At 47.2% G+C, this 26,767-nt stretch overlaps 1 protein-coding gene across 2 annotated transcripts in view; it reads right to left on the bottom strand.

Moving 5' to 3' along the window:
• Window positions 1-26,767, bottom strand: part of CLTCL1 (clathrin heavy chain like 1) — an 84,488-nt gene that overhangs the window by 19,945 nt on the left and 37,776 nt on the right. For both annotated transcript variants that reach the window (XM_036765539.1, XM_036765531.1), the window contains exons 13-25: window positions 25,851-26,031; window positions 24,810-24,973; window positions 24,069-24,194; window positions 23,560-23,702; window positions 22,743-22,977; window positions 21,372-21,494; window positions 17,345-17,490; window positions 15,920-16,103; window positions 14,745-14,937; window positions 8,259-8,416; window positions 5,395-5,559; window positions 4,371-4,478; window positions 34-201 (exon numbers count right to left, since the gene is read on the bottom strand). In XM_036765539.1, the coding sequence (XP_036621434.1) occupies window positions 34-201; window positions 4,371-4,478; window positions 5,395-5,559; window positions 8,259-8,416; window positions 14,745-14,937; window positions 15,920-16,103; window positions 17,345-17,490; window positions 21,372-21,494; window positions 22,743-22,977; window positions 23,560-23,702; window positions 24,069-24,194; window positions 24,810-24,973; window positions 25,851-26,031 (2,094 nt within the window). The remainder of the gene's footprint in view (window positions 1-33; window positions 202-4,370; window positions 4,479-5,394; window positions 5,560-8,258; window positions 8,417-14,744; window positions 14,938-15,919; window positions 16,104-17,344; window positions 17,491-21,371; window positions 21,495-22,742; window positions 22,978-23,559; window positions 23,703-24,068; window positions 24,195-24,809; window positions 24,974-25,850; window positions 26,032-26,767) is intronic.

Raw genomic sequence — 26,767 nt, 5'->3', positions numbered from 1 at the left:
GCCCACGGCCCCCCACGTCTGGTGCAGCCTCACCTTGGGAATATTGACTCTGGACCAGAAGAGATCCAGGTGCTCCCGCATCTTCTGTGGCTTGAATTTGGAATACAGGATGGCAAGCTCAGTGAACATCCCCATGTGGGCCCGCTCCAGCCCCAGAGCAGCCTCCAGCAGGGCAATCACTTCTTCAAAATAGCCACGATCCTGGGATGGAAGAATGAGGACACACTTAGGATAGGGAATTTAAATTGGGGAGGAAAAGTCACTTCCTGTGAAACGCTGCTCTAAGAATAACCAGAACCATAGGACAAGACTATAGTGACCCCAGGGAAGAAACCATGTTGACCCAGGACATGAAAGCCTGGGGTGCCAGCGCTGGCCCTGTCACTAGCTGGGGGGACCCTGGGCTGTCCCTTCACTCTCTGAGCCTGATGGTACTTTGTACCCCCCAGCCTTGTGTGGGGACTGCCCTCACACACTCACTGCAAAGGCACCCTCCTGCAGAGAATTCATCCTTCCTAATGTGTGGCCTACCAGACACCAGCCAGAGAGAACTTCTCCCACCAACAGCAAACTCTGGAAGACAGTGACCAATAAAAAGCAGCGGTACTAAGGAGCAGCATAATCTGAAGCTAGTTTGTGACTCAACATACGCAACTCCAACAGACCAAAGTAAAGGGAACTGCACGGGTTCACAGCATCTTGGAATAGAATGCACAAGACAGACAGACCTTCTGCTCAAAAAGAAAGATGGCAGAAGAGTCTGGTCCCTCGCTTAGCATTGGCTGAACTTTACTAATTGGTCTAACTCCACTATTTGGGAAGACTCCCCTTGGGATGCCCTCACTAGGTAGAGGTGGGCAAAGTCCACCCCTCACTTGAAATGCAGTGGGGCACACTGATCCTTGCTGCTGGTAGCAACAAAAATGGCTTTAGAGTCACATAGGCGTAGCTCTTGACTTTTAAGTCATCAATGAAAGTGATTGATAATGAGCGATTCCTTTTAGGGAAATGTACCCAAGGAAACAAACATACTACAAGTCCTTTGTACAACGATCCTAACAGAATGTGAGGAAGTTTGACTTTATTTTAAGAAGAAAGGTTGAGAATGAAATTTATGTAGCTTGATTTGAAAGTCAACCAAGTTCTAGAAGGTGAGGAGCAATCAAAATGGATGACACCACATGTTTCAAGCCCCTCTTGTTCAGTCATAAAGGGGGAATCTGTGCTCTTGTTAACACATCGTGCTGTGTTTGTATCAATAATTCAAACATCTTGGAAGAGGCCCCTCTGGATTGCCAAGCAAGGGTTCCTGGTTTTTAACTCTGACCCCCCTGCCACTTTTGCTCATTGTCTTGATGATTTTTGAACCTTCTAACCAAGTCTGTGCCCTCCAGGCTAACCTTAATCAAATTTCAGATGGCCCTAGTGGAAGGATTCCAGCCCATGTGCACCCATCATCCCCTGATTGTGGCCAATGCTCACTTCCAGTCAACTCCCTGGGGACCCAGTGAGGCAGGGACAGCTCTGTGCCCCTTGTCAGCCTAAAGCAGCTCCAGAAGATGAGCCCTCCACTGGTGTCGCCAAAGGAATCTGGATCCTCACTGAAGGGGGATTGATGAGGAATGCATGACCCTCAGCCTTTTTCCCAAATGAATTTGGGTGCCTACTTCTTGAGGGGGGAGATGCTGAGATCCAAACAGAATGGTCAGTGAGAAGCCCATAATCTCAAGTATCACTTACATCTCCTTTAAGGAAATAGTGAGATTCAAGTATGCTGGCCAATGAAATACCAGACTAACAGGGGCCCCTCCACCCTGGCTTTCCTCTATGAGAATCCCCAGCTTCTCCTGGCTAATGGGCATCTACCTGGAGCTGCTGTCCTTTAAGAAGGACCCTGCTTCAGACTTCAGAAAAACCTGGAAAGACTTGAATGAACTGATGCTGAGTGAGGGGAGCAGAACCAGAACATTGTACACAGTAACAGCCACAGTGTGCGACAACTGACTTTGATAGACTTAGCCCTTCTCAGCAATGCAAGGATCCAAGACAACTCCAAAGGACTTATGCTGGAAAACGCTGTGCACCTCCAGAAAAAGAACTATGGAATCTGAATGCAGATTGAAGCAGATCATTTGTACTGTCTCTCTCTTTTTCTTTTTTAGTTTATTTCTTCTTTCTCACAGTTTCTCCTATTGGTTCTAATTCTTCTCTACAACATGACTGATGTGAAAATAGATTCAACATGAATGTATATGTAGAGCCTATATCAGATTGCATACTGTCTTGGGGTAAGTGGAGGGGAGAGATGGGGTGAAAATTTGGAACTCAAATCTTATAGAAGTGAATGTTGAAAACTAAAAATTAATTTTTAAAAATTTTACATCCATAAAAAATGCTTTTACTTGATTTGGAAGGGAAAAAAGGTACTCATGGTAGCAATAATCATAAGTGAAAAAATAGAAACGGTCACTCCTCTATTTAAAATCAGGGCACTAAGGGACTTAGCCAAAGAAGTGATGATTGTTGACACCTGGAAGTCTATGAAATCCTGTTCCATGAAAAAAGACACACACAGAAATGCCAACACTACCAGGCTCAACAGGATCCCAAACACCTGCTCACACATGGTTCTGGTACCAAGAGCCCAAGCACAGCTGTTCAGTGCGATGAGTCCACAGACCTGGGGTGGCCTGCCCTCTGTCTGTGCTTATACTCAGAGCTGCTGCCCTTTGGGGATGGGGATAGGCAGCCACACATGCAGCAGCTCTGAGGCTGGAACCATTTTGGTGCCATGGACCCCTCTGGTTGCCTGTGAAGCTCACTGGGATCTGCAGCCTCCATTCATAATGGAAAGAAATGGTCAGTTACAGTGAGAGGCGAGAGAAAAGAAAGGTATAATTTTTTTTCCATTCACTTTCATGAATGTCCTAAAATCTGCCCATGGACCCCGACCTAAAAAAACATACTTCGAAGACAATGTTTTCTTGGAAAGCTGAAAAAAGACTCTGCTCTTAAATGTGGAGGTTGGCTTTTTGAGTTCAAGCAAACATGTTGAGCCCCACGTGTACAGCGAAAACTTGCATGTGTAAAACATCAGCCAGGCCTATTCTGGATGGAGGAGGGAAGTAGAGAGCCGCCAATTTGTTTCCTACAAGGACACGGGGCCAGCAGTCCAGGGACTCGCCTGCGAGAACAAGCAGCCCACAAGGGCACAGAGGTCAGAACTGGAATCTGAGAGTAGCTCAGGATTCCTCCCCGAGGCAGGCCCGAGGAGGCTGGGTTTTCAGCCCAGTCCCTGCGTGTTTTCTTCCCTGATACATGATGGGCTCCTGGAAAGCGGGGAACAGGCTTCTGTCCCTCGTTGTAGCCCCCAGGGCTCAGCACAGGCCCTTGCACAGAGCTGACACTTAATAAATGCTTGTTAACATGTATACAAAACAATGCAAAGTCATTTCAAAAGGGAGTGAGGGCCACTAGTCAGACCTGAGTATCCTTGGGACGGCCCAGATGTAAGTGACCCAGGCCTGCCAGGATGGAAGGTTTACCCTGGCCTGCTCCTGGCCCCTGGGTCAGTTATTTATCTGGGCACCAGGAATGACCCCCTGGTATCACTCATCAGGGTTGATCCACCATTGCCCCTCTCCCCTCAGCACCTAAACACACAGTAGATGCTTAGTGTCTGTTGACTGGGGCCACTGAAGGCCTTTCTTCATACCATGGCCCTCTCAGCATCACAAAATCTTATCTGTTAATAGACGTTTCTGTGTCTATTTTAAATTTATATTGAGATCTTTTGTTTTCACATTGCCTTCATCCTGAATATTCCCTTTTCCTCAACTCAGCATGCAATTCCTTCTAACAAATGAAATAAAGAAACCCATTCTGGATTCTAGTTGGGCTCAACTGGTTCCCTGGCCCCCTCCCCCCACACCCCCATGCTCATTTCAATTTCTCCATGTGGAGACTAAAACATGGCCCGCATAGGAGGGGACAGGCTCCCGCTCCTCTTCATCCTCACAAATGCTGGCACCAGCCCTGCCCCCTGCCCAGAAGGCTGCTGGAGTGGAGATAAGACATGACATCCCAAAACAAGCACAGTGTGGACTTTTCCCAAAATAAAACAAGGGGCCTTGAGGACACAACTCAATTGTCCCTTAATCTCAAAGACCTTTTTCACATGTGCTGTAAGTCACAAAGGACAGCGATGACACGTGCACAGCATCAGGGCCCCTGCTGGGCTCTGAGCACAGAAAGCTCTGTGGAAATATTGGCAAACTATAACCACAGCGCCAGTCAGGGATTGAGGGCCCGGGGTAAGGGGGCACAGAACATGGGCAGGGGGACAACACCCAGAAGCTCTGCAGGCTCACCTGGTAATAGCTGATCAGTTCCTCGAGCTCGTCCGCATGGATGACAATATGGAGGCCACATAACTGGGCCAGGCGGAACTCCTGTCCATCCACACAGGCAAAGCACACCTGCAAGAGAGGGACAAAGGAGGCCTTTGGCTGTTTCTTCACAGCATCTGCCCAAACCCTTTTAGAGCTGCAGGACATGGCCCCACACCATGGCAGGGACCCCAGATCACTATTTATTATTAGAGCGCTTCCTCGGGGAGAATGGTGGTGGTCTGGGTGAAAGCTCAGGCCTCCAAGCTATTCTCTAAGTGGGATTTTGTGCCAGAAAATGCCTCATGAAATCACAGGCCTGGGAGAAAGAACAGGATGAAAGGAGCTAGAGGAACCCAGGCCTGCTAGCTCCCCAAACCTCCTGCCAAGGACAAGCCTCTCCCAACACCAGTGACTCTGGAAGGCCTCAACTTCTCCCACGACCTCAGCAAAGCAGGGAGGGAGCATGTGTGGGGCAGGGCGGCAGCCTAGCCCTCTGGATCTGGAGCCACTAAACCAGAGGGTGACCCTGGCCTGGCTGGACCACATGCCGATCACTGCCCCTGGGCAGTACTATCACTCCTTGAAGCTGGCCCTGCAGAGTGCCTGCTAATCCTGGAGGCTGATTAAATCTTCTCAGAGAGGAGCCAGGCCGATGGGGTCTGTCAGACTGTGGAGTCAGCTGGCTCTGGTGCCCTCCCTTACAAGCAGCTCTCCTAGGGAACCTTCAAACCCAGCCGTTCTCAGCAGCTCAGGGGGACCACACAGTCACCTGTGAAGCCTGGCAGACTGGATGTCTCTGGCCCACCGACACGTTCTGGGAGGCAGGTCAGATATGTGGACAGAGGTGAAGGAAGATGACCTGGTCTACCAAGTGGTAGACGCTACTGGGTTTTTGAAAATAGTTGAGAATGTAAAAATGGTCAATGGAGCAAAAATGGCCCAATGGGACAAATGGGAGACCAAGCATTTCTACTGCTGGGGAGGCCGGGGTTTGATACGTTACCTCCTTCCAGGTCCTGGTGCTGTTGGCCTTGCGACTGCTGTCCACTGCGGCCTGATACTCGCCCAGATGCACCAGGGTAGATGCCAGGCGGGCAAAATTGGACACGTTGTTGTAGAGCAGCTTGGCAGCCTCATACATGGCCTCATCGTAACAACGGTCACCAACCTAGAGAGACGCCCTAGTCAATCCCATGCAGGAGGAGTACCCTGCACCTTGGGGACCCAGCACAGGACCTAAGTCAAGCCCCTTAGGACACATACAAGCAAACTGGCCAGGCAGCAATAGGGGAGGCCCCGAGGACAGAGGCCTCAGGAGCCCACAGCCAGCCTGGCAAACTCTCCTGCGGCAGCAAAGGGACCTTCTCGGCCACTTGACAGAACAAGCTCTTAACGATATGGTGAGCATCCTGCAGCCTGAATTACAAACGACTCCAAGAGTGGCTGCTCTCTGGGGCTCAGCCCATGCCCTCGCTCAGGAAGCACGGGCACAAAGGCCTTCTTCTCCAGCATCTACAGAGGTCTTGGGGCCAGGATGGGGGTGGGGCTGGTGGGGGAGATGGACAGAGAAAAGGCTTAGCCCCAAAGCCACTGCTTGGGGAAGCCCTTCTGGCAATGGACACAATCTAAAACAGAGAGATCTGGATCCTCTGCATTCAAAGAACTGAAAACATACCAGTGACAGGGAATTTGACTTCTGCCCTATGAAGAAAATACACTACTTAATATTATTAATGGTGACCAATGGCATAATATAAAAGGCCAATTTTGTCAATCAAGTAACAAGCCTCTGGGGTAGTGAGTTATGCCCAAAAAGGAGTGAGTGCAGGCCCAGATTCATTTCCCTACAAGGCAGGAAAGCAGAGGTGGGCTGAGGCAAGCCCCTCTGTGTCTTCCAGTATGGTTCTCTTGAATGAAGAGGAAACATTTCTTTACACAGCGATTGCATACCTAGTATGGGGAGCACTGGGGAGATGCCAAGATATGGAGGGTCATCCATAGAGATGAGGTGGGTGACAGGACTATCCTGATGCTCTTTTGGGTTCCCGGTCCTAGGTGGAAAGGGTCTCAGAGGTCTAAGGGTACGTCTTCCCTTTATAGAAGAGAAAGCTGGGAGCAGCTCGGTGGCACAGTGAGTAGAGCACCGGCCCTGGAGTCAGGAGGACCTGAATTCCAATCCGGCCTCAGACACCTGACACACTTACTAGCTGTGTGACCTTGGGCAAGTCACTTAACCCCAACTGCCCAGCCTCCCCCATCAAACAACAAAAACCAAACAAACAAACAAACAAAAACAAAAGGCGAGAAAGCTGAGGCCAGAGAGCCCAGAAAAGCTTGAACTAGACTTGGGTGCTCTGAGCCTCAGTGCTGGGCCAAGGCATCTGCTGAGGTCAGTGATGAGAGGGGCAGGAACATGTGGTAAAGACACCAGGTCAAAGGTCTGAGGCCACTCCAATCTGGATGTGAGAGGACTCAAGTCCCTCCGCTCAGCAGAGGTGGGGACTACAGGTGCATAAGGGGACAAACACTGTCAGAAGGGGGCAGCTGTGTTGGTCTGTTCTGCCAATTTCTTACCAGGCAGGCTTCACTTCAGGGGTGGTGAGCTTCATCAGGGAGGGGCAACTTTTAACAAAACACCCACCCACTTCCCCATCACTGCATTGAATCCAATTTTTTCTTGTATCGCCATTTCAGACACTGGGCCTCCTCAGTCAGTTCTTCCTGCCTCCCCTGGGCCCTCTGCTTGCTTCAGCACAGAGTCCAAACCACATCATACTCTAATTAAGGAGTGCCCATTGTTGAGGACAAAGCCAGGATGACCTGAACCCCCCAGCTTAGGGGGCCCTACGGGGGCTTTCTTGATCCTTCTCATATTGTGGTCCACTTCACCAGCTCCCAGCCACAGAGACCGAGGACTCCTGTGGGCTGGGAAGGGAAGAGCTTCTCTTCCTGGAGAAGCATCTTTTCTGTGGGCATGCTGTTCCCTTTCTGCCCTGGGAGCCCTAAGAGGGAAGAGGGGGGACTCTATACAGACACTGTTAGGAGAGCAGGGCTCCTTCTTCACAAAGGGATTTCCGTAAAAAAAAAAAAAAAAACGAACAAAACCGCTGGGGATTCATTGTCGGCTTCTTATGGAAAGGTCACCAAGTAAGAAGAGCCAACTGAAGGTCAAGAACAGGCGATGTGGCCCCACTGCCAGCAGGGGGAGGAGAAGGACCCTGGGGCCTGCTGGGGCTGTGGTCAGAACTCCAAGCTGGGCCTTCCTGTTTTCTTCCTGGGCTGGACCATGCATCCATAGCAAGGGCAGGGAGCCCTGCAGGCCATGTCTGGGTGCTTAAAGCAAGGCTAAGGCGCTGGCTGCAATCAGAGATGAGGAAGAAGGAGGAAAGGTCTTCATTCTGATCATTATGGGGACTCACTGGAGTCACTCAGGGACATGAACATGCTGGTTGGCTCCAACAATACCTTGTCACTTCCTAGCCTTACTTTGCTGCTTTGCCTGCCTCCTAAAGGTGATTGTGTATGCACACGCTAAGCTCTTCATAACTGAAGGATGGCTCAGACAGCCAGAGGGGCCCAGGGGATGTACAAAGCCCTGGTTGTCCCTCCTTCTCAGGGCAACCAACCTTGTTCCTATGCATCGGTGGAGGTGGAGGGGTGGCCAGAAGGACCAAAGACAACAGGGCAGAGTCCTGGCCTTGAGACTCTGCTGCTGCCAACTAGGAGAAGCCCCAGGCAGCTCACTTACTCTTCCATGAACCCTGCAACCACCTTCCACACTGGGGAAGGACAAATTATAAGAACAGAGCAAAGAAAGAAAATTAGCCATTGTCATTTTAAGGAGGGAAAGTATTAGCCAACACCTACCTGCTGGGTGTGGGCATTGTTGGGCCCATTGATAAACTCCTCCAGTTCCGAGAGGCGGTTTGTTTTAGCCAGAGCAAAAATAAGCTCAGTCTCTACATAGGACTCTCGGGCTTTTTTCCTGGCCATGTGTAAAAATTTAACTAGATCTTCCCAATTACCTACAGAAAGAAAGAAACACACAGTATAACCCATGGCTGGAGATCTGGCAGCCCTCGGCTTCCATTGGCAGCCTTGCAGCCTGGGCGATATGGATAAGCCAGAGTGGGGATAAGGAGCCTTTTATGCCCTATGGAGGCCAAGCATTTTACTTGGGAACCTGGGCAGTGAAAAAGAGGACCTCACAGCCAATGAACAAGTAAGGATGGAGTAGGACAGAGCAGAAAGGCCAGCACCTGCTTGTACTACTTGTTGGCGCCAGGAACAGGGACAAGTCGAGGACTTGAGAGATGAAGTAACGTCTTACCAATACAGGCTCCGGAGCATATGCAAGTAAGAGGTAAGAGGATTACCCCACTAGGCTTACTGGGGGATTGTAGAAATTTTAGAGATTTAGAGAGTTAGAAAAGTAGATTTAGAAAATTTAACTATGGGGCAGATACAATTTAAAGATAGGGATCTGTATCTGCAAGTATTAAGAAAAATTGTAACAGAAAGGGGTTTTGGTATAACAGAAGAGCCAAAACAAAAAGGTACAATTGATTTAGAAAGATGGGAGATTACTGAAAAACAAATGAGTAAGAGATTAAGGGAGGATGGACCAGAACACTTCCCAATGTCAGCCTTTTCCGTATGAAACATTTTAGAAATATGTCTTACTCCAGAAGGAAAAGTTCCTATGGTACAAAGAACGATTAAGCATGATATTGAGGTTGGGGAGAGATCTTATGAGCCTCAGCCCAGGGATGGATGACAATAACTCACTGGGGGAAGACTAGCTAATTGGGAATTATCAAAGTAGAAAGGGAAAAGAAAAATGCTGGATTTCTAGAAATCCTTTTTGTGTGTCCTGTCATTTTCTGTCTGTATCTGTTTTGTGTTATGTGTCTCTGTGTGAAGAGAGTATGTTATCTCACTCTTTGTTGTTAAAGCTGTTGACATAAGAAAATGCTCTTTCTTTCGCCCTTCATTCCAATTCTGGGAAAACTTGGAATGTGAAGAGAGATAAGAAAGAAAATGGAGATCTTTTCCCCTTAGAGTTAAGTGAAATGTGTTACTCCTAAATTTGATGTTTAAGATAAAGTCAGAATTTATACTATTTGGCATTAAGGCAAATTTGGAAAAGGCATAGATCTGAAAAAGAGACACTTTGAGTTTCCCAGTATGGGGGAGTAGGGACAAGGCACCACTAGATCTTTTCCAGAGTCCCACTCACCTTGGCTGGAGGATTCAAGGTTCTCACTTTCAAAAAAGTTTTTAAGGAGTGAACACAGAAGTAAAATTTACTCAAGCAAAAATTAGAACCATTAAGATCTTTTCACCTGTCTCAGACTGAGCCAGGGCTGCAATAAATGTTAGAGCAGCTAAAAATTCTTTAGCAGATTCTATTAACCATAGATAATCTGGTGAAGCATATGAAACCTTTTTCAAAATAATAATATACTTATGAATATGAAGAAAATTCAGTTTGAGTGACAAAAGATGTATATTTTTTCTATATCCCCATTCTATCTATCTGTAGACTCCTTGGGGGGTTAAGAATTCCAGCTCAAAGTCAGAAGCATATACAAAGATGTTTTAATTCATGTGTGGTTAATAAGAATCACGATGAGCCTAGTATAAATAAAAAACTGGAAAAAGGACTTTAAAAAAAATCTAGAATGTGCTTTCCCAATTTTTAGAATTAAGAACTTCAGTAATGATCCTATAAACAGAATTGGAAAATACTTAATAACATAAAGGTATTAAATACAATTAATAAGTAGTTTTTTTACATACAACTACAGAGATCCTTATGCGTAATTTAGTGACCCTCATTCCTATTTGAGTTTGAAACAAGTAGCTTAAAGCTTCCAAAACAGAGAAATAAAAGCAGTGAATGACAACCAATCTGAACATATTTTACTCAAAAGACTGTTACTTACTATATTCCTGAGACAACAAAAATACTTCTTAGAACAGGAATTATCTCAATAGATATATATTTCTAGCTTGCTGTGATCTTCATAAGTTTGCTACTTGGAAAGTTTAAAGAGTGATTTGGCTGTGAATATACAATAGAGTGTTGGCTCCTTTGCAAAATAATTGCCCTGTTTGCTAGCTGCTTTTTCTTATTTAGGCCCTTTATTTTGTTGTTTTTTCACGTAAAGTCTCAATGTAAATTAAATTATAATAACACTGAAACCACAAAAATTAAAATACACGTTGCAACAAAAGCTCTACTCCCTGTTCTCTACTTTGCTACTTCGTTGCACTCTCATTCCCCATTGACAACAGCCCTGGACCCTTGGGCACGCTGAAGCCCACATGGCTAGGCAAGCAGAGGAACCTCTCCTCTCAAGCCCCCAAATCCTTGCTCCCATACCACCAGAACCTGGAATTTTTGCTCCAAGTTTCCCAAAGCCCAGCAACTCTTGTTAGGAAGCAAAGGTTCTTCAGGACCCTCCTCAATGACTCCTCAGACCTTTAATTCAGGTGCTGGACTCCCAGCACTCCCCTGTCCTTAGTCCCTCTTCCCTTTCCCAAATCCCTGGCTTGACCACCCCCAGTCCACAGCCAAGCTCTGCAACTGTGAGGAGAGAAGAAAAGCCTCTACGCTTGGTAAGCCCAATATATGTAATGATTTGGGAATGCAATTAATGTCACCTGAAATTTTTCTGTTTGTATTATTATTGTACTTCTAAATTGTAGTAAAATTCTCCTATATTGTAAAATTTGAGTGACTAAAAATAGTGTTAGACAAAGAAACTTTTAATCTGAAGTTTGTTGAAACTAAAAAGTAACTTAAGTTACTCAGCCTTGCTAACCCTGTCTTATGTTTTATAACTGCCATTTGGTAAACCAGGTATTCCTACCTTTACCTGCAGCTAATAGAAGGTCACGGCTAAAACAATTCGGCCAGCACTTGTAAGATTGTTAACTAGGTTATTTGGGATTACTGTTTTAACGTTAAAAACCAAGAAAGTTTTGGAGAGATAAAAGGAATTATGTCCACCTAAAGATATTGATTAGGATAAAGATATTGATTATTGTGAGTTATTATCATTGCCCTTCAATTAACTATCGCCCCCTCTGCCCGGAAGGGAAACTGACTATACCTTGTTAGCAACCAGTCAAATTTCTTAGGCTTGCCTTTTACCTGGGCCAAAAGAAGTCGTTAGACTATTAGCCCAGCACATTTTAAACTGACCTGCTTATCATAGGTGATTCCAAAGTGTTTATAAAACTTTCCCAAGAAAAATGTGAATGGAACTTAGAAATGTATATTTGAATAATTAAAAAGGGGTGCATACTGCTATTTGGCATTGAGAAATTTATTAAGTATATAGTCCCCCAAAAAATTCTATTGTGGTAACATTGGATATCTATTGAGACTTACTGACTATGATATAACTGTTGAGACTTACCGATTGCGACATACCCATTGAGACTTGCTGATTGTAACATAATTATTGTGATTTACTAATTGAGACCATTACTATTATTATTAATGTAAATACTAGTAATATACATGTGTAAAATTTGAGACTGTTGTCAGAAAAGCAATTTCTTTTATAAACCAAGTGTTGTTAGGCTAAGAATTATACTGAGTTAGAAAACTTTTCAATCATTCTAATTGACCATGTCATAATATTTTGTTGTGTTGTAATTTAAAAAATCATAAATTACCAAATTTTGTCTTTGTTTTGCTATCATTTAGGAAATTTGCAAGACTGTTAATTAAGCTTAAGTCTAGTATTTACAAAACTATGTTTAGTTTTCTCTCTTTTTTTTTCTCTTCAATTATGTGGAAAAGGTTTGGTGATCAAATTTAAGAATTGTTTAATACTTAGGAATTAATAATAATATCAGGATAAATTGTAAGCTGTTTCTGAGAAAGGGAAATAAGTTTATGAAGAAAAGTTTTGTAAAATCCTTTGCATAATTTTTAGAAAGCCTCAACCTTGAATAAGCGTGCTCAGAGAAAAGGCAAAAGATAGCAGACAGGCCCAAGGTTTTTCTATTAACCCCTTCCTGAGATCCATTTACTGCTCCTTATTTTGTAAAATTGCCAAGGCCCCCGTAACAACGTCTATGGGCTAGTTTATCAGCCACAGAAAAGAACTTGTTTGATTTATGTAGGTCCTAAACAATGAACTTGGCTTGCTGAGAAATTGCAAGTTTATGTACATAAGATAAAAAGGATTCTAAGCGTAGTAGTATTTTTCCTATGATCAGTCTCTTACTGCTAACAATGTGAGATTCTGTTACAACACCCTTTTGACTAAGAAATTTTGTGATATCTAAGAATTCTGCAACAACTAGAAACTTTGTTACAATACTCTGGAATTAGTGTTACTTAAGGACTTTTTCACCAACCTGGTAAAATTTTATGAACAAGCGTAGAAATGCATGCAAGCCACTTAGGGCTCGTTTTCTAAAGGTTTCTTAAACAATGTGAGAATATTATTTTGTTATTTGATTAATATCATGCTTGTCTAAAGTTTCGTTACAACTAATGATGGTAAAAAAAAAAGGGGGGTTGTGGTTTACTTGTAAATGCCATCAAAGAAACATGGCATGACTAAAAGATTAAGATTCTATATGCATTGTGTTAAAAATTGACAATTTAATGTATTTATGTATGTACTGAAGCCTGTTATTAATTCCTTAAGTGAGATCTCATCCTCCTAGTGAGCAAATTAATAATGGATGTATGTAAAGTGTAAGACACTGGCTTTTGATGTGAATTTCTTAAATATGACAATTGGCCATGGTTCAAATTTTGAGTTTCTAAAAATGATCAGGGTTATAAGGATTAGAAATGGTAATTTAAAATGTGCTAAGATCACTGTTGTAGGAGAACGGACAGAAAGCTGGTTCCTACAAGAACACAAGAAGATGCTGAGATACTGTGCTGGAGATGACGGAACAAGATACCAAGGACCAGAAGATTTCATTGACGATGTTCCTGGCCAGACAGCTGTATAAGAAAGGACTTTTTGAATCTTAAAGAGACAATCGCATTTTTTATTTCTTTTTGAGTCTATGTATCTATATTCATAAAGGGGACTGCCCCCTTTGATTTGTCAATGCGCCAATCATTCCTCCCCACATTTACTTAAATGGGTGATGGTTAAGGGGAAGAATTCGCATGTATCTATAATGGTGAAGTGTCTACAAAAGGGAAAGGGGAGGATCGATTGGAATGCTGAAATAGTGAAACGTCCCTCTTCCTGGTATTGATTCAGAGGGGGTAGCAAAAACAATTACTGATATTTTCAAAAAATTTAACCCATTTAATAATGCCTTTTTGACTACTTTCCATACACTACCTCTATTCTTTGTTTGGTCGTGGTAATTTTTTGTCTACCTTGTGTCCTTAGGATAATGAACGCTACGTTTAAGCCACTCAAAACTACAGAATAAAAAGTGGGGAGATGCGGGGAGCCAGCTATGTCCTGTTTAGGCCTCTTAGACCTCTGCAAGGGCCTATGTATGGCAAGGCCAGTTTTAGGATAAGAAGACTTGGCAAAGAAAACCCGCCTTTGTAGCTGATCACCCACATGGGAGATGACAGAAATGTTTCAGTCTGGTTGTCTACATGTGAGAAAACATAAATGTTTCAATTTGGTTAGCCTTGAGGAAAAATAGTGTCTCACTCCTAGGAACAAGGAGATAAAAAACTTAACCAATGCTTTATTGTACTCTTCTTTGAAGTCTGGATGACTCAGCAATTAACCTGTATAAAATAGTGTCAGTAACTCCATTAAAATGAGTCTATCGCTTGATTATATGACTCGCCTAGCCCCATGTCTTTTTGTGTCAATTATTTCATCATATATTCACGCCACTGCGGGCACACCCCGGGTCACGAGACCACTCTAGACCCCTGGCCTCTAGCCCAGGCTGCCTCCACTAAAGAAGCACACCAATAGGAAAGCCAGAAAGAGTGGACCCTGAGCTCTCAAAGCTCTGCCAATACTGTTCGGTTTCGCTAGGCAACAAAAAGTTAAAAAAGATTCAAATATGGTCCAGTAACGAGATTCTTATTAGCAGAAGGCTGGCCAACCACTAGAACCCTGAAGAGATGAGGAGAGGTTCCAGTCTGTGGTGTGGGAGAAATGACCACACTGATGATGCCCAGGTAAGCCTCTGCCACCCCACGGACAGCAGATTTTCTAAAGGGTCTCACTGTCCCTGCATGGTGATGCTCCCTCCAATCCACCCTCCTGTTAAAGGGTGCTACACATGCAGGTCCCCCGGATTCCTTTTGGCTCATGCTTGTTGGCCACAAGTTCCGTGGCGAGGCAGGGGACGGTGATGCTCCAGGGTGGGAAGATCACTCACTGTTTCTGTTGGCAGCCTCAACGACTTCTAGGTAAGAAGAGGGATCATCTGCCTTGGTGTACGAGTCAATCGCCTCCCTCACCAAGTCCTTCTGGAGCTGGGCCCTGGCCAGCTGGCTCCATACCGCTGGCTCATTGCATCTTTCTGCAAATTCGTATGCCCGGTCCAGATTCCCGATGTGCTCTATCAGGACCTGTAAGTTGAGTTGGGAGAATGGAATCAGCTGTGAAGTTGGGGGTCAGTATCAATAAGCTGTGAATTCAAATTAAAAATTCAATTCACAACTTAAATGTTTCTGAGCAATTCTGTACCTCTTTAAGCAAGACTCTCACTGCCTGCTTCCCAAAGCATCCTTAGGTCCAAGAGAAGAACCTGGGCTGGGACCGGGAGTGTCTAAGGCCTGAGCCCAGCTGCTGGTGTAAAACCTGTGGCTCTGGACCGGAGTAGGAGCACTTGCCACAATGACCAAGCAGCCCATGAACTCCAGACGGGGAGACCCCTGGCATGTCCCCCGGGGGTGTGGAGCAGTCACTGCTGGGGCAGCTGCTTCCTACTGCATTCTGCCGAGGGCAGCATTTACGATACTCTTAAGGACTTCATTAATAGGTGCTTGTGGTTTAAGGACTTTGGAAAAGTTGTGTCTCTGCTTCATGCAAATGAGGCATAAAATCGTTCATTTCAACTTGACTCAATAGGGAACATTTAAAAAATCTTTAAGTGTGCGATGAGAAAACCAGGCTTATAAAAATATCTGTTATCCTCCAAAAGAATCTTCTTTAGGTAAAAATAACAAAAGTCCTGCCCAGCACTGATAATGCGGGTAGTTCCAGGGTAAAATCAAAAGCAAAGACAAGCACTTACGGGGCTCATGATAAAACTTTTTTGGGGGGTGGGGGGGGTGGGAGGGGGCTCCTCATTGCCAGACTTCCCTATTTTTAAGTGTTTATATGGTGATAGTTGGTGGTGCTCTCCCTCTCACTGTCTTGTGACTAAGCACCCTCTGCGCATCTGTGTCAAGTCCCTGAAGCCGGGTGGTAGTGCCTGCCTACCCTGGGTTCATCCCCTGTGGCTCGTGGCCCCCTCATCCTCTTCTCCCTGCACAGAATCAGGCTGTGATTCTGCGGCAGATGCCCTCCTGGGCTCGCTCTGTGACACCAGGTATCACTGGCCCTCACCTGAATGGCCGATGTATTCACATCGAACTTCCTGAAGATGGCAAATGCTTCCTCATAGAGTTGGTTGCTGATGGCGATGTTGGCAATGTCAGGGGCATCATAGTTATCCAGCCGGTTAATGTACTCCATCACCCGCGTGCGATCAGCCTTGATGGCGGTTAAAATCAGGAGATTCTGGAGATTCCTGCGGAGGAATCGACCAAGGGGAGGGTCAAAGGGCCTGCCTGGAGGAGGCCGGGGTCAGGGCCGGGACCATCTCTTACATTCCATCATGTGCAGGACCCTGTAGGAAACCTAAAGAAAACCTGGCCCTTCTCCTGGTCAAGTAAAGGAGGGCAAACGGCAAGCCAAATAGCTGGACTGGTAGGTCACACAATCTATGTGTATGTGTGTGTGTGGGGTGGGGGAGCTGTCTGCGAATCCACACGTGCACTGTGGTTTGTTACAGAACACGTTTATGTGGGGAGCTGCTAAGAATGTCTGTGCTAGAAGGGAAATCAAGGAAGGCTCCATGGAGGAGGAAGCACCGCCTGAAGCAGGTTGTGGACAAGGGGGCCTCTCGGGGCACAGAGACAAGCGTGTGTGAGACCTGGTAGCACAGCTGGCCCAGGAGAGCAGGCTGCTCTGTGCAGCAGCCTTAGAAAGACCCGGGCGCCATCTGTGCCCCTGGGAGACTAAGATAGCAGCAGTAAGATGAGCTGAGAGGCGGTACTGCGGTCAGGATGCCTCAGTCTCCCACTGTCACCCCTCTATGGTGTGGTCTCCAGCACTTCTCTCCCTGCTCCAGGCTGGAGTACTCCTAAGGGCTCTGGGGACATGTTCCATGCCAGGACAGGGGCAGGCACAGAGGCGTAACAAGCACCTACCAATGGTACCTTCTAGTCCAAACAAGCCTTACAGAACCATCCCATCCTGAGCAGCCTTGAGGCCTCCCTATGATTCCAAGGACACTCAGAAGGAATCACTCCTGACAACACCTGAAAGGTCTTCCTGAAGGACACAGATGCCCATACATCTGGGCTAAGATTTACGTCTCTGCCCAAACTATAAGGTGTGTGTATGAGACAGAGAACAGACAAGAGCTGGACCAAAGTGCCAGTTCCTGGATGCCAACGCATCCTCTTTGCTGATGTGAATGTGTCCCCCGCTCCTCAATGTGCTTGGCAGCACACCAAGGGCTGCGGGCAGGGGGTACAGCCACATCAAGACACGATCCCTGCCCCGAGGAATCCATGTGCTAGAAAAGAATACTCCATCCCTAAAGGTTGTACATTAGGAAGCGGGACCTGACAGGACAGCTGAGCTTCCTGGAAGAGGTGGCCTTAACTCCCAGGCAGGATCTGGGGAGGAGACAGTGCATCCTGAGGGACAGCTAGGGGGCCCAGGGCAGAGGTGGCCAGTCTGAGGGGCACCAGCACCTCTCACCTATGCTCACTGAACACAGAGTTATCCAGGACAATCTTCTCGAGGAGCTCGATCAGCTCGCTGGGCAGGTCAGCAGTCATAAAAGCTTTTACAGTCACAGATACTTCTTCGGGATCCTGGGTTTCAGACAGCGCTGTCTGCACCACCTAGTTTTAAACGATATTTGGAAGAGGTACTTGATTAGATTAAAACAGACAAATCGTGGGTGGCCAGAGCTGGCAGGACTCAGCATGGGACAAGGGAGAGGGAAGGTCAGGCCGGAGGCCGGGGACAGCCACTGGCCCTTCAGGCTCACAAAACACCTTCCTCCTAACAACACTCTGATAGAGATGGGGGTGGTGGTCTTCTAGGGAGCCCTGAGCATTGAGAAGAAGAGAAAAAACAGCAATAGCTCCACGGATTAAGGAGCCAGGCGGCCAGCCTTGCCCCTGTGCTTGAATGGGAAGTGGGCACCACTGGGAGTGGAAGTTCCTGCCCAAAAAGAGAAACAGTTACTATTCAGTATTTACCTTCACTCGGTGCTAGGAGGGCAGGGACCTATTGTTCAGTCTATGAGCTCCAGAGTGAGGTGGGGTTTTTTTGAGTTTTTGCTTAAAGGGGACATCCCTTGATTAACTTCTTAAAGAGGCCTATACTGAACGCACATTACCTTACTCAAAGTGAGAACCTGAAAAGACTTTAGTCTGAAAGGGCCAGGGTCTCCCATTGCATCCTGGGCCATCTCCAGTCATCCTGGTGAATATCAGGCCACTGGACCCAGATGGCTCTGGAGGAGAAAGTGAGGCTGGTGACCTTGCACAGCACTCCCTCCCTCAAATCAAAGTCACTGCAAGTCATGGCATCATTTCCCTGATGTCATGGTCCTCTTTGACAATGAAGGACAAACACAGCCTGTGAGTAGCCTCTCCTCTCCTCACCTGAGGGTGCTTTGCCCAAAGGAAGGTACATTTTGATGGCGGAAGGCTGCCTCCTTAACTTCAGGTTTACTGGTTAGATTTTTTTTCTCAAAAACCAAGCCTTAAACCCAACTCACTCTGGAGCTCATAGATAGAAGCGTTTGTAAACTAATGGAGGACATAGAAAAGCAGCCTGAAGAAACCCTGAAAGAAAGAAACCACCCAAGTACAGAGGAGAATGAGGCTAATGGGAGTGCTGCAGACATGAGAGGAAGGTCTACTCACAGCTGGAGGGACTGCAAGGGAAGGGATGGGCTGCCAGAATAATGAGGCCTCCCCCAGCCTTCCACTAATGAAGGCTCCTTGAGACTACTTGAGAATCTCAGAAGAAACATCCAGAGGAGCTGACATGACTGCGAGTTATTTCAAAACCCGGGAAGGTCAGCCTGGTCAAGGGATGCCTCGGGGCTAAGGCAGATTCTCAAAAAAGAGACTCTGCATTTTTTCATATGACTATTGATAACTTTGATTTCTTCTTTGAAAAGGGCCTGTTCATGTCCTTTGACTACTCAATTGGGGAGTGGCTCTTATTTTTATGAATTTTGCTCAGTTCCCTGTGTACTTGGGACAGGAGGCCTTTACCAGAGAAGCTTAATGTAATTTTCCACCCAGTTTCCTGGTTTCCTTCAAATTCTGCTGCATTGGCTTTGTTTGTGCAAAACTTTTTAGTTGAATATGGTCAAAACTGTTCATTTTGCTTCAAGTGAGTCTCTCTATCTCTTCTTCGGTCACAAACTCTTCCCTTCTCTGTAGATACGACAGGTACGTTTTTCTACGTTCCTCTAATTTGCTTATGATATCACGGTTTGTGTCCAGATGATTCATCCACTTTGAGCTTATTCTGGTATACTGCGTGAGAAGTGGGTCTCTGCCTCGTTTCTGCCATGCCACTGTCCAGTTTTTTCCCAGCAGCGTTTGCCAAAGAGAGAATTCTTGCCCCCAAATGGGGTTATTTGGGTCTGCCAAACACTAGATCACCATGGTCATTTACGACTCTGTGCTGTTTGCCTCGCCCATTCCGTTAATCCAACACTGTTTTCTCAGCCAGTACCACCTTATTTTCATGATTACTGCTTTGTACTAGAGTTTGAAATCCGGCACTGAAAGGCTGCTTTCCTCATGGTTTGGTTTTTACTAATCCCCTCGGCGTTTATTTCTTCCAGATGAACACTGTCATTATTTTTCTAGCTCTGAGATAATTCTTTATATTCTGACTGATCTGGTGTTGAATAAGTAGATTTAATTTCAGTAGAATTGTTATTTTTATTACATCTGTCAAATAAGAAGGTCTGTTGGAAGTTCACTATTCCAACCTATAAATGAATTAGGAACGACTTCTTTTACAATAAGATGAGCACATTGTCATCCAGCTGATAGGAATTCTTTTTGTTTCAATGTTGTTGTATTGGCAGAGTTGGAAGGAACCTCAGAAAGCATGTATTTGGACCCATATCTGAATAAAGATTTCCTGTATCAGCAAAAAAAAAAAAAAAAAAAAAAAAGAGGCTGTGCTACAAGCCGGCTGTCGGCACCACGTCCTGGGATCAGCAGCCACGGCTCTGGCTCCTCATCGATGATGCCCGCCTCGCTGGAGGAGATGCACAAGAAATGGGACGAAGCCTCCAGGAGGCCGAGAAGCTGCAGAAAGAGGCTTCTGAGAAGGCATTTAAAGAGCAAACAGCCCAGGAATCAGGACAGTCACGGCCTAGGCTCCTTTTTCTCTAGTCTCTTCTTCATGTTCCTTACAGCAAGGAGTATATTTGAGAAAGCTGCACACTGTCTCATGCTGAGCTACATAAAAATGCTTTTACCCATATTTAATGACTATTCTTAAAGTGTCGCTGGATCAACTGGAGGAAGGTCTCCAGTGGAGTGCCACTGAGCTCTGCATGGCTCAGCAATGCCAATGACTGAAGGATGTCACAAAAGGCAGAAGACTCTGCCAACAACAAGGAACCCTGACAGAGTAGAACACCGCCTGAAAGACATGGTGAACCTCCACAGGAATAAATGGGGTTGTGTTCTCTGGCCCCAAACCCCTCCTGAACAAGATAAGGAAGAGGTGGCTTGGCAGTGAGAAGGGTCTTTTCTTACTCCATGCTCTTTTGCGCCAGGTGCTGGGGCAGAAACATGGAAATGAACCACTCGCGGCCTTCATGGGTTACATGTTTCCAGAGAAAGCAAAGGATGCACATGAGGAAACCCAAAATCCATTTGGAGGCGGGGTCCTCCTGGGACAAGCTCTGGGGGAGGAGCCCATAAGGTCCTACAATCACAAATGCCAGCCGCAAAATTGCTGTGAATCCCACTCTTCTCTGTACTGGCCACCCAGCATGTGGAAGCCTGGGCTCCATCCGAGGGTGACTCCGCGGTGCAGAGGGTGCAGCCGAAGGAAATGGGGCCCTGGGGCTAGGGGTCTGCGCCCCGGCACCTCCGGGAGCAAATCTGAAGCACTCTGCTGGGAACTTGAGGCCCTCCATAACCAGTCTCCTCACATCTGAAGCCCTACCCCATCCTCTTCGGCTCAGTGCCCCCAGCCTCCTGGCTGTTCTACAAATAAGACCCTCCACCTCTCAGCCCTGGGCATCTTTTCATTCTCACTGGGACAGGCCTCCCCAACCCCTTCCTCTGGCTGTCCCTCGTGCCTGGAACGCCCCTCCTCTGCTGTCTGTCTACTGACCTTCCAACTTCCTTCAAGTCTCACTCCAAACCCCACCTTGCACAGGAAACCCTCCCCAACCCCTCTGAACCTGGGCTGTCTCCTGTTCATTTATTTCCTATCTATCCAGTACACAGTTCGCTTTCTACGTATTGTCTCCCCCATTCGAATGTGAGCTCCTGGAGGGCACCGTGCCTGGCACTGCTTACGGACTGACATGCTCACAACCCTATTCAAGGAAAGAACGACACCCAGACTCTTAAATGGTCAGTGGCCTCCGATCAGATCAGCTGACATCCGTTGGAACTTTCTCCCATGGGAACCTCAAAGCCAGGCCGCTGCGGCTGTTCAATACACCACTACGCCAAGGCCCTAAGATTCTGGGCCCTTCGGAAGCACTCTCACACAGTACCTGATCAATGAGCTGTCTCCTGAACGGGTTGTTTTCCTCCAGGACATTTGCCCAGAGTTCTGGATCTTTTCTGCGTACCAGGTAACGAGCTTCACTTTTGAACAGAGAATTCTCATTACAAACCTGAAAGGAGCAAAAGCCACACTCAACCTCTCGCTCTGTTGCCCATATGAAAACCCTCTGCCCAGCACCCCTGTGGTTCCCAAAGGCACCACAGTCACCACGCGCCCTCACCCACCTCCCCGCCACTTTTCATGAGACCCCAGTGGGAGATGCACTATTTTAGACTAAGAAACTTAAGGTGAAAAAAGAGCAATGTGCTAGGTCAGCCATATTATACCATAAAATTGTTTTCCTAGAACTTTTTTTATTTTCCCAGGGACCATTAATATCAGAAACTTTTATTTTCTTTTAAAAGACAAACCAAAACCCAAATTCCTAAGGAACCACCAGCCTGACCCCTACCCCCTTCAATGCCACGCACTTACCCACCCCCAATCTCAAAGGAGGGAAACCTTTAGACTATCAGAACAGTGCTAGAGATGGCCTAGAACTGGAAAGGCTTGAAAGAGCTTTTAAAAGTGCTCTGAATCATTCTAAGCCCTGAAGTCAGCAAGGAAGGGGTGCATCTTACACCAATACGAAAAATCAGCACACAGCAGGCACTTAATAAATGCTGGCTGACTAAGTGGACAGGACAGGAGAGCTCAAGGTAAGGTACTGGGAGGTGCACCGAGGACCGCAGCCTTGGCCTGAAGAAGCACGTGACTGGGCAGTGAACCTCTCAACCAAAGCCCATCACTGTCTGCTTGAATCTTGGAGTCACTTATTTTCAAGCTAAGCCCATTACTTCAGAGAATCACAAAAATGAAAACGAGGCTTGCGTAAAGCACAGGGATGCTTTTCAGAGTTGACAGGCTCAAAGACAGGTCAGGTGGAACCGTCCCCTAAAAAGGATCAAACTGCTCTATTGAAGCCTCTTCTCCGAGCCTATGTGGCTCGCACTGAGAATACCAGATCAGTCAGAGAAGGCCCCTTCCTGAACCAAGGTCCCTCTAACCCAGCACTTCAAATCAAAGCGGGCAGGGACACCTGAGCCTCCCAACATATGGACTGGGGGGATTGGGGACAGAGGGCAGAAGTCACCGGCTGGAGTCATTGAGTGTCATGGTAAACAGAAACCAAATTCTATCGACAGCCAAGCATCAAGATAAACCCCTCCATGGGCACCATCCAGTGTGATGGTGAAGCCACCCAGGGCAGCCCAAGGGCAGGACTCCCCCAGCCCCACCCCCCCACCCAACCCCAGGGCCCCTTACAATTAAACACTGTCAAATACAGTCTAAGAGATGAAAAGCAACAGGTGCTAACCTGAATGAGCTCGAGGTCACACTGCCCCCTCTCATAGGCTACACAGGCCAAATGCGGGTCCCTCTTTTCACAGTATTTACCTACAACACGGCTGTCGTAGTAGGGATTCTCACGGAGGAAGCGCTCGGGATTATTGTTACTGTCGATATAGATCTTGGCCAGGGCATTGTGAGTGGCCGGCTCTTCACAACCTTCGTGGATACGGGATTCCAGCCAAGGGAGAAGCAGCTTTAGCCTTTGGGTTAGAAAAAGAAATATCACTACACTGAGAGTCCCATGGCCGTCCCCAACATCTCTTCAAGAAGCCTTGGCTTTATTCAGAGTGTCCCCGGCTCCCACTGAGGCAGCAGAGCCTCGGTGCTGAAATGGCCCTTAAGCCCAGTACAGGGAGTTGTGGCTGCTCTGAGCTCAGTCCGAGGGCCCAGACAATGAACGCTCCTAAAGGCCTGGGAGCAAGGGACACACCATGGCCACCCGAAAGGAGCAGACATGCGCCCATGCAGGGGATGGGCAAGTGGGTGAGGATACTCTCTCAAATAATAAAATGAGAAATACCAAGAAACAGAGGAAGACTTTTAGCCAGTGGAAAAGATCCAAGAAGGTGGAAATGAAATGTACACACAGACAGCTACATAAAAACCAGAGAGATCTGACAGGCACAAATACAGAAGCGGTTGGTGCTATTACTTTCAGGACATTCTCACCGACGTGCATTTTAACAAACTCCAGCTTGCAGACTAATGTTACCTTTGTGAGAAAGTTCTGAGGGGCAAGTACAAGGAGTTGTGGATTCTTGTGGATTCTGATGGTCCATTACCTGTTTCTTTTCTCCACCTCAGCCACTAAGTCCTCGGTGGAGAACTGTCCTCTCACCACCATGATTAAGTTTTTAATGACGTCCTCTGAACAATCCACATCGAGCAGCCCTCCAACCACGGCAGGGATCCGGCTGGGGTTGACCTGCCATGAGACACTCCGTTAGCTCCCTGGGGTGGACGTCCTGTGTCATCACTTCCAGGACAGCACCAGTACTACCAGGTTCCTCTCAATCCTTTCCTGTGGGGCAATAAGCCCACCCACATCCCAAAGGACAAAGGGAGCAAGTAGACAGCCCTTTGGGGACCTGGCTTCTCCCTTCCCACCAAGGCCTGTGGTCCTGGAATGGATCTGTGACTGCGCCAACATGAGTCACACCACTCTGAAGCCCCTGAGAGTTGCTGTGGCCTCCTCTGAGCTCTAGGCTGCCACGTCTCATGCCAGAGGCTGACTCTGCTGACTTAGGGCAGGAGCCCCACTATGCAGCCACGAGGTCTTGGAGAACTTTACCTTCTGAACATAGATTTCAATATACTTCTGTAGGTTGTTGCGGTATAAATACAGAACCAGGTCGTGAACAAAGTCAAATCTGTCGCAGACAATGATCAAGGGCAGTTGATCTGTAAGCTTGGCCTCCTAGACAGTGGAGGGGGGAGAAGAAAGGATGTATCAGCATCACCATCCAGTGAGAACATGTGACTAATAACAAGGAAGCATCAGGAAGAGAGGCCCAGGCTTTGCCTGGAATAAGCCCCATCCTGTGACAGTGCAGAATCCATTTCTGCTTAGTGTTAGCAGCTTCATTTCAGACCCTCCCCCTCAGCTCTCCCCTGCCAACCCCAGGTGTCCAGTCCCAACCGGTGCTCTCCCTGAGGCTGCCTCCTGGTCCCAGACACAGAGCTGCTTGTGTGCTGTTCTCCTATTAGAATGAGAGCTCCTCGAGGGCAAGGACCTTTCTGTGTATTTCTGCACTTAGCACAGCATCCAGCACATGGGAAGCACCTAATAAATTCTCACAGGCTCCTTCCTGGCTCTGGACCCAGATGTCCAATTACACCATGTCTGCTTCTTAATTGTCTAAAAACCAGCAACAGAAATGAGGCGAACCCAGAGGTCTCCTGTACCCCAAGGCCACAAAGCTGAGTCTGGAGCAAGGGCCATCAGAGAACGACATCGCCTCGTGGACTGACTGCTGATGGGAGCGCAGCCTGTGGGCACAGAGAAGTGGGGAGCGTGGAGAAGGGCACGCACCTTGAGGAAGTTCTTCACCCGCTCTGCATTATAGCAGTTGCTTTCTCGGCATATTCTTTCCACTTCCTTGATCTGCCCAGTCTTACAGGCTGCCTGAATGTATTTGAAATGCACGTCCGGGTCCTGGCTGAAGTTGACGATCGAGCCAAGGAAATAGAAGAGGCCTGCAGGGAGAGGCCGAGTTAGCAGAGGCCCAGGGGGAGTCCACAGAGCCTCCCTCCCTGGCTACATCCAACTCCACGCAGCTGCAGCCAGGGGCAGCTGGCCTCGCCAACTCGATAAAGCTGCACATCCATGAGAGGCTCCAGGAGGACCCTTCCAGGGGCTGCATAAATGCCTGTTCAAATGCCAGCTCCCTCAGGCACCGAAGTCCAGAGCCCCTCAGGGAGGAGCAGGGAGTAGCGAGAAGTAATACTTTATGAGGACTCTCAGGGGGAAGCCTTGGCATTCTCCCCAGGCCTCAGTCATAAAAGGTCACAGAAGGAGGAAGATTGCCAGCTGGAGGATAAAGTGGGAGACAGCAGGTTTTTGTCTCCTTGTTTTAAAGTATAGGGCTAATACATATTAGAAAGCGGCAGGTATCTCGGAACAAAGTGGCAGCTGAGCCCAATTCAAAAATGTGAGAAGCTCAATAAACGTTCCCGTCAAAGAAGGCAGAAATCTGAAGAGGCAGCCAGAGAGCAAGGGGGCCAGTCTTCTCCTTCTCAGCTCAAAGTCCTGGCATCGAGGATTTAATACTGCCTAAAGCACAAACCCTAGAAATAACTGACTCCCAAATCTGAAGCTTACTTTGAAATTTGGTTTGGGGGCAGGACCAAGGAGCACCAGAGTTGGGACTGCTTAAAAACCTCACTATGACATATCCCATGAGATTCAACCTTAAAATCATGGCATAAAAAGCTAAGAGTTGTAATGTGTCATTATCATACATTCGACATCTAAGCATGACCAGCCTTTCTCATCCCCTTCAGGTCCCTGAAGAAGGGAGCTGTTAAGGGCTGGCAGCCGGAGGGAGGAGCTGGCCATCAGCCAAGGCAATACCTTCGTAACTCTTGAAAGACTCGAAGAGCTCAACAAGGGTCTGGGTGCCGAGCTGCTCATGGTACTTGGAGGCCACCTGCACACCCAGCTGAAGGTTTTGCCGGATGTTGGCAGACAGCATTGCTCGCAGGCACTCCACGGAATCCTCCACTGACAGGGAGCCAAAGAAGTTTACAAGCCACTGAGGAAGAAAAGCCAACATGGCATGAATCACCATGGAGCCTGGCTCAGGGGGGACCACATTAGAGCTGGACATGGTCCTCAAAACTGCGACACACACAAAGGAACCATATTTCCTGATATGCATCAAAAACAGGGACATTTGCCAGGAGCTGGAGCAGGAAAAGAGGATGGTGTGGGAAGCTGGGATCTCCACCATCTTGCACAACATGGTGGGCCCAACCCTGCCCTGCTGGGGTCCTCCCTCAGGACCTCTCTCTGCTTTCTTTGTGGGGGGGGACTTTCTAAATTACTAGTTTCTCCACCTCACCAAAAAAAACAACATGAAAGCTCCCCCTCATAACAAGGAAGTAGTCACACAGAACAAATCTGCGCCTCGAGCTCCCAGTTCTCTGTCTAAAGGAGGGCCTAGGCACACTCTGTCATCAATCTTGGGGAGTTGTGATTGGTTATCATGCTGAGAATACATTAAACAAGACAGCAGTGTGGGAGAAATGAGTCTTCCCTATCTGAGGAGAACACCTCTAGACTGGTTGGCTGGTTCTCCAATGTGGTCTGAAATGCAGAGGACTTCCACACCTAGAACCATAAACCTGGTAAGTTGGCACAGATTAGAAGCCAATAGTGCTCCTAGCTTGGCACAGATAATGAGCCCTTTGCACTCTTAGAGCCCTAAGGTTAAAGGAGGTTTCGAGCTACCTGGAGGCATTGCCACAAGACCCACACCCCACAATACA

The sequence above is a fragment of the Trichosurus vulpecula genome, chromosome 1 (genome assembly GCF_011100635.1).
Source record: "Trichosurus vulpecula isolate mTriVul1 chromosome 1, mTriVul1.pri, whole genome shotgun sequence".
Classification (NCBI taxonomy): Eukaryota; Metazoa; Chordata; class Mammalia; order Diprotodontia; family Phalangeridae; genus Trichosurus; species Trichosurus vulpecula.
Note: the sequence above shows the minus strand (reverse complement) of the source record. Positions and strands in the feature narration are given on the sequence as shown.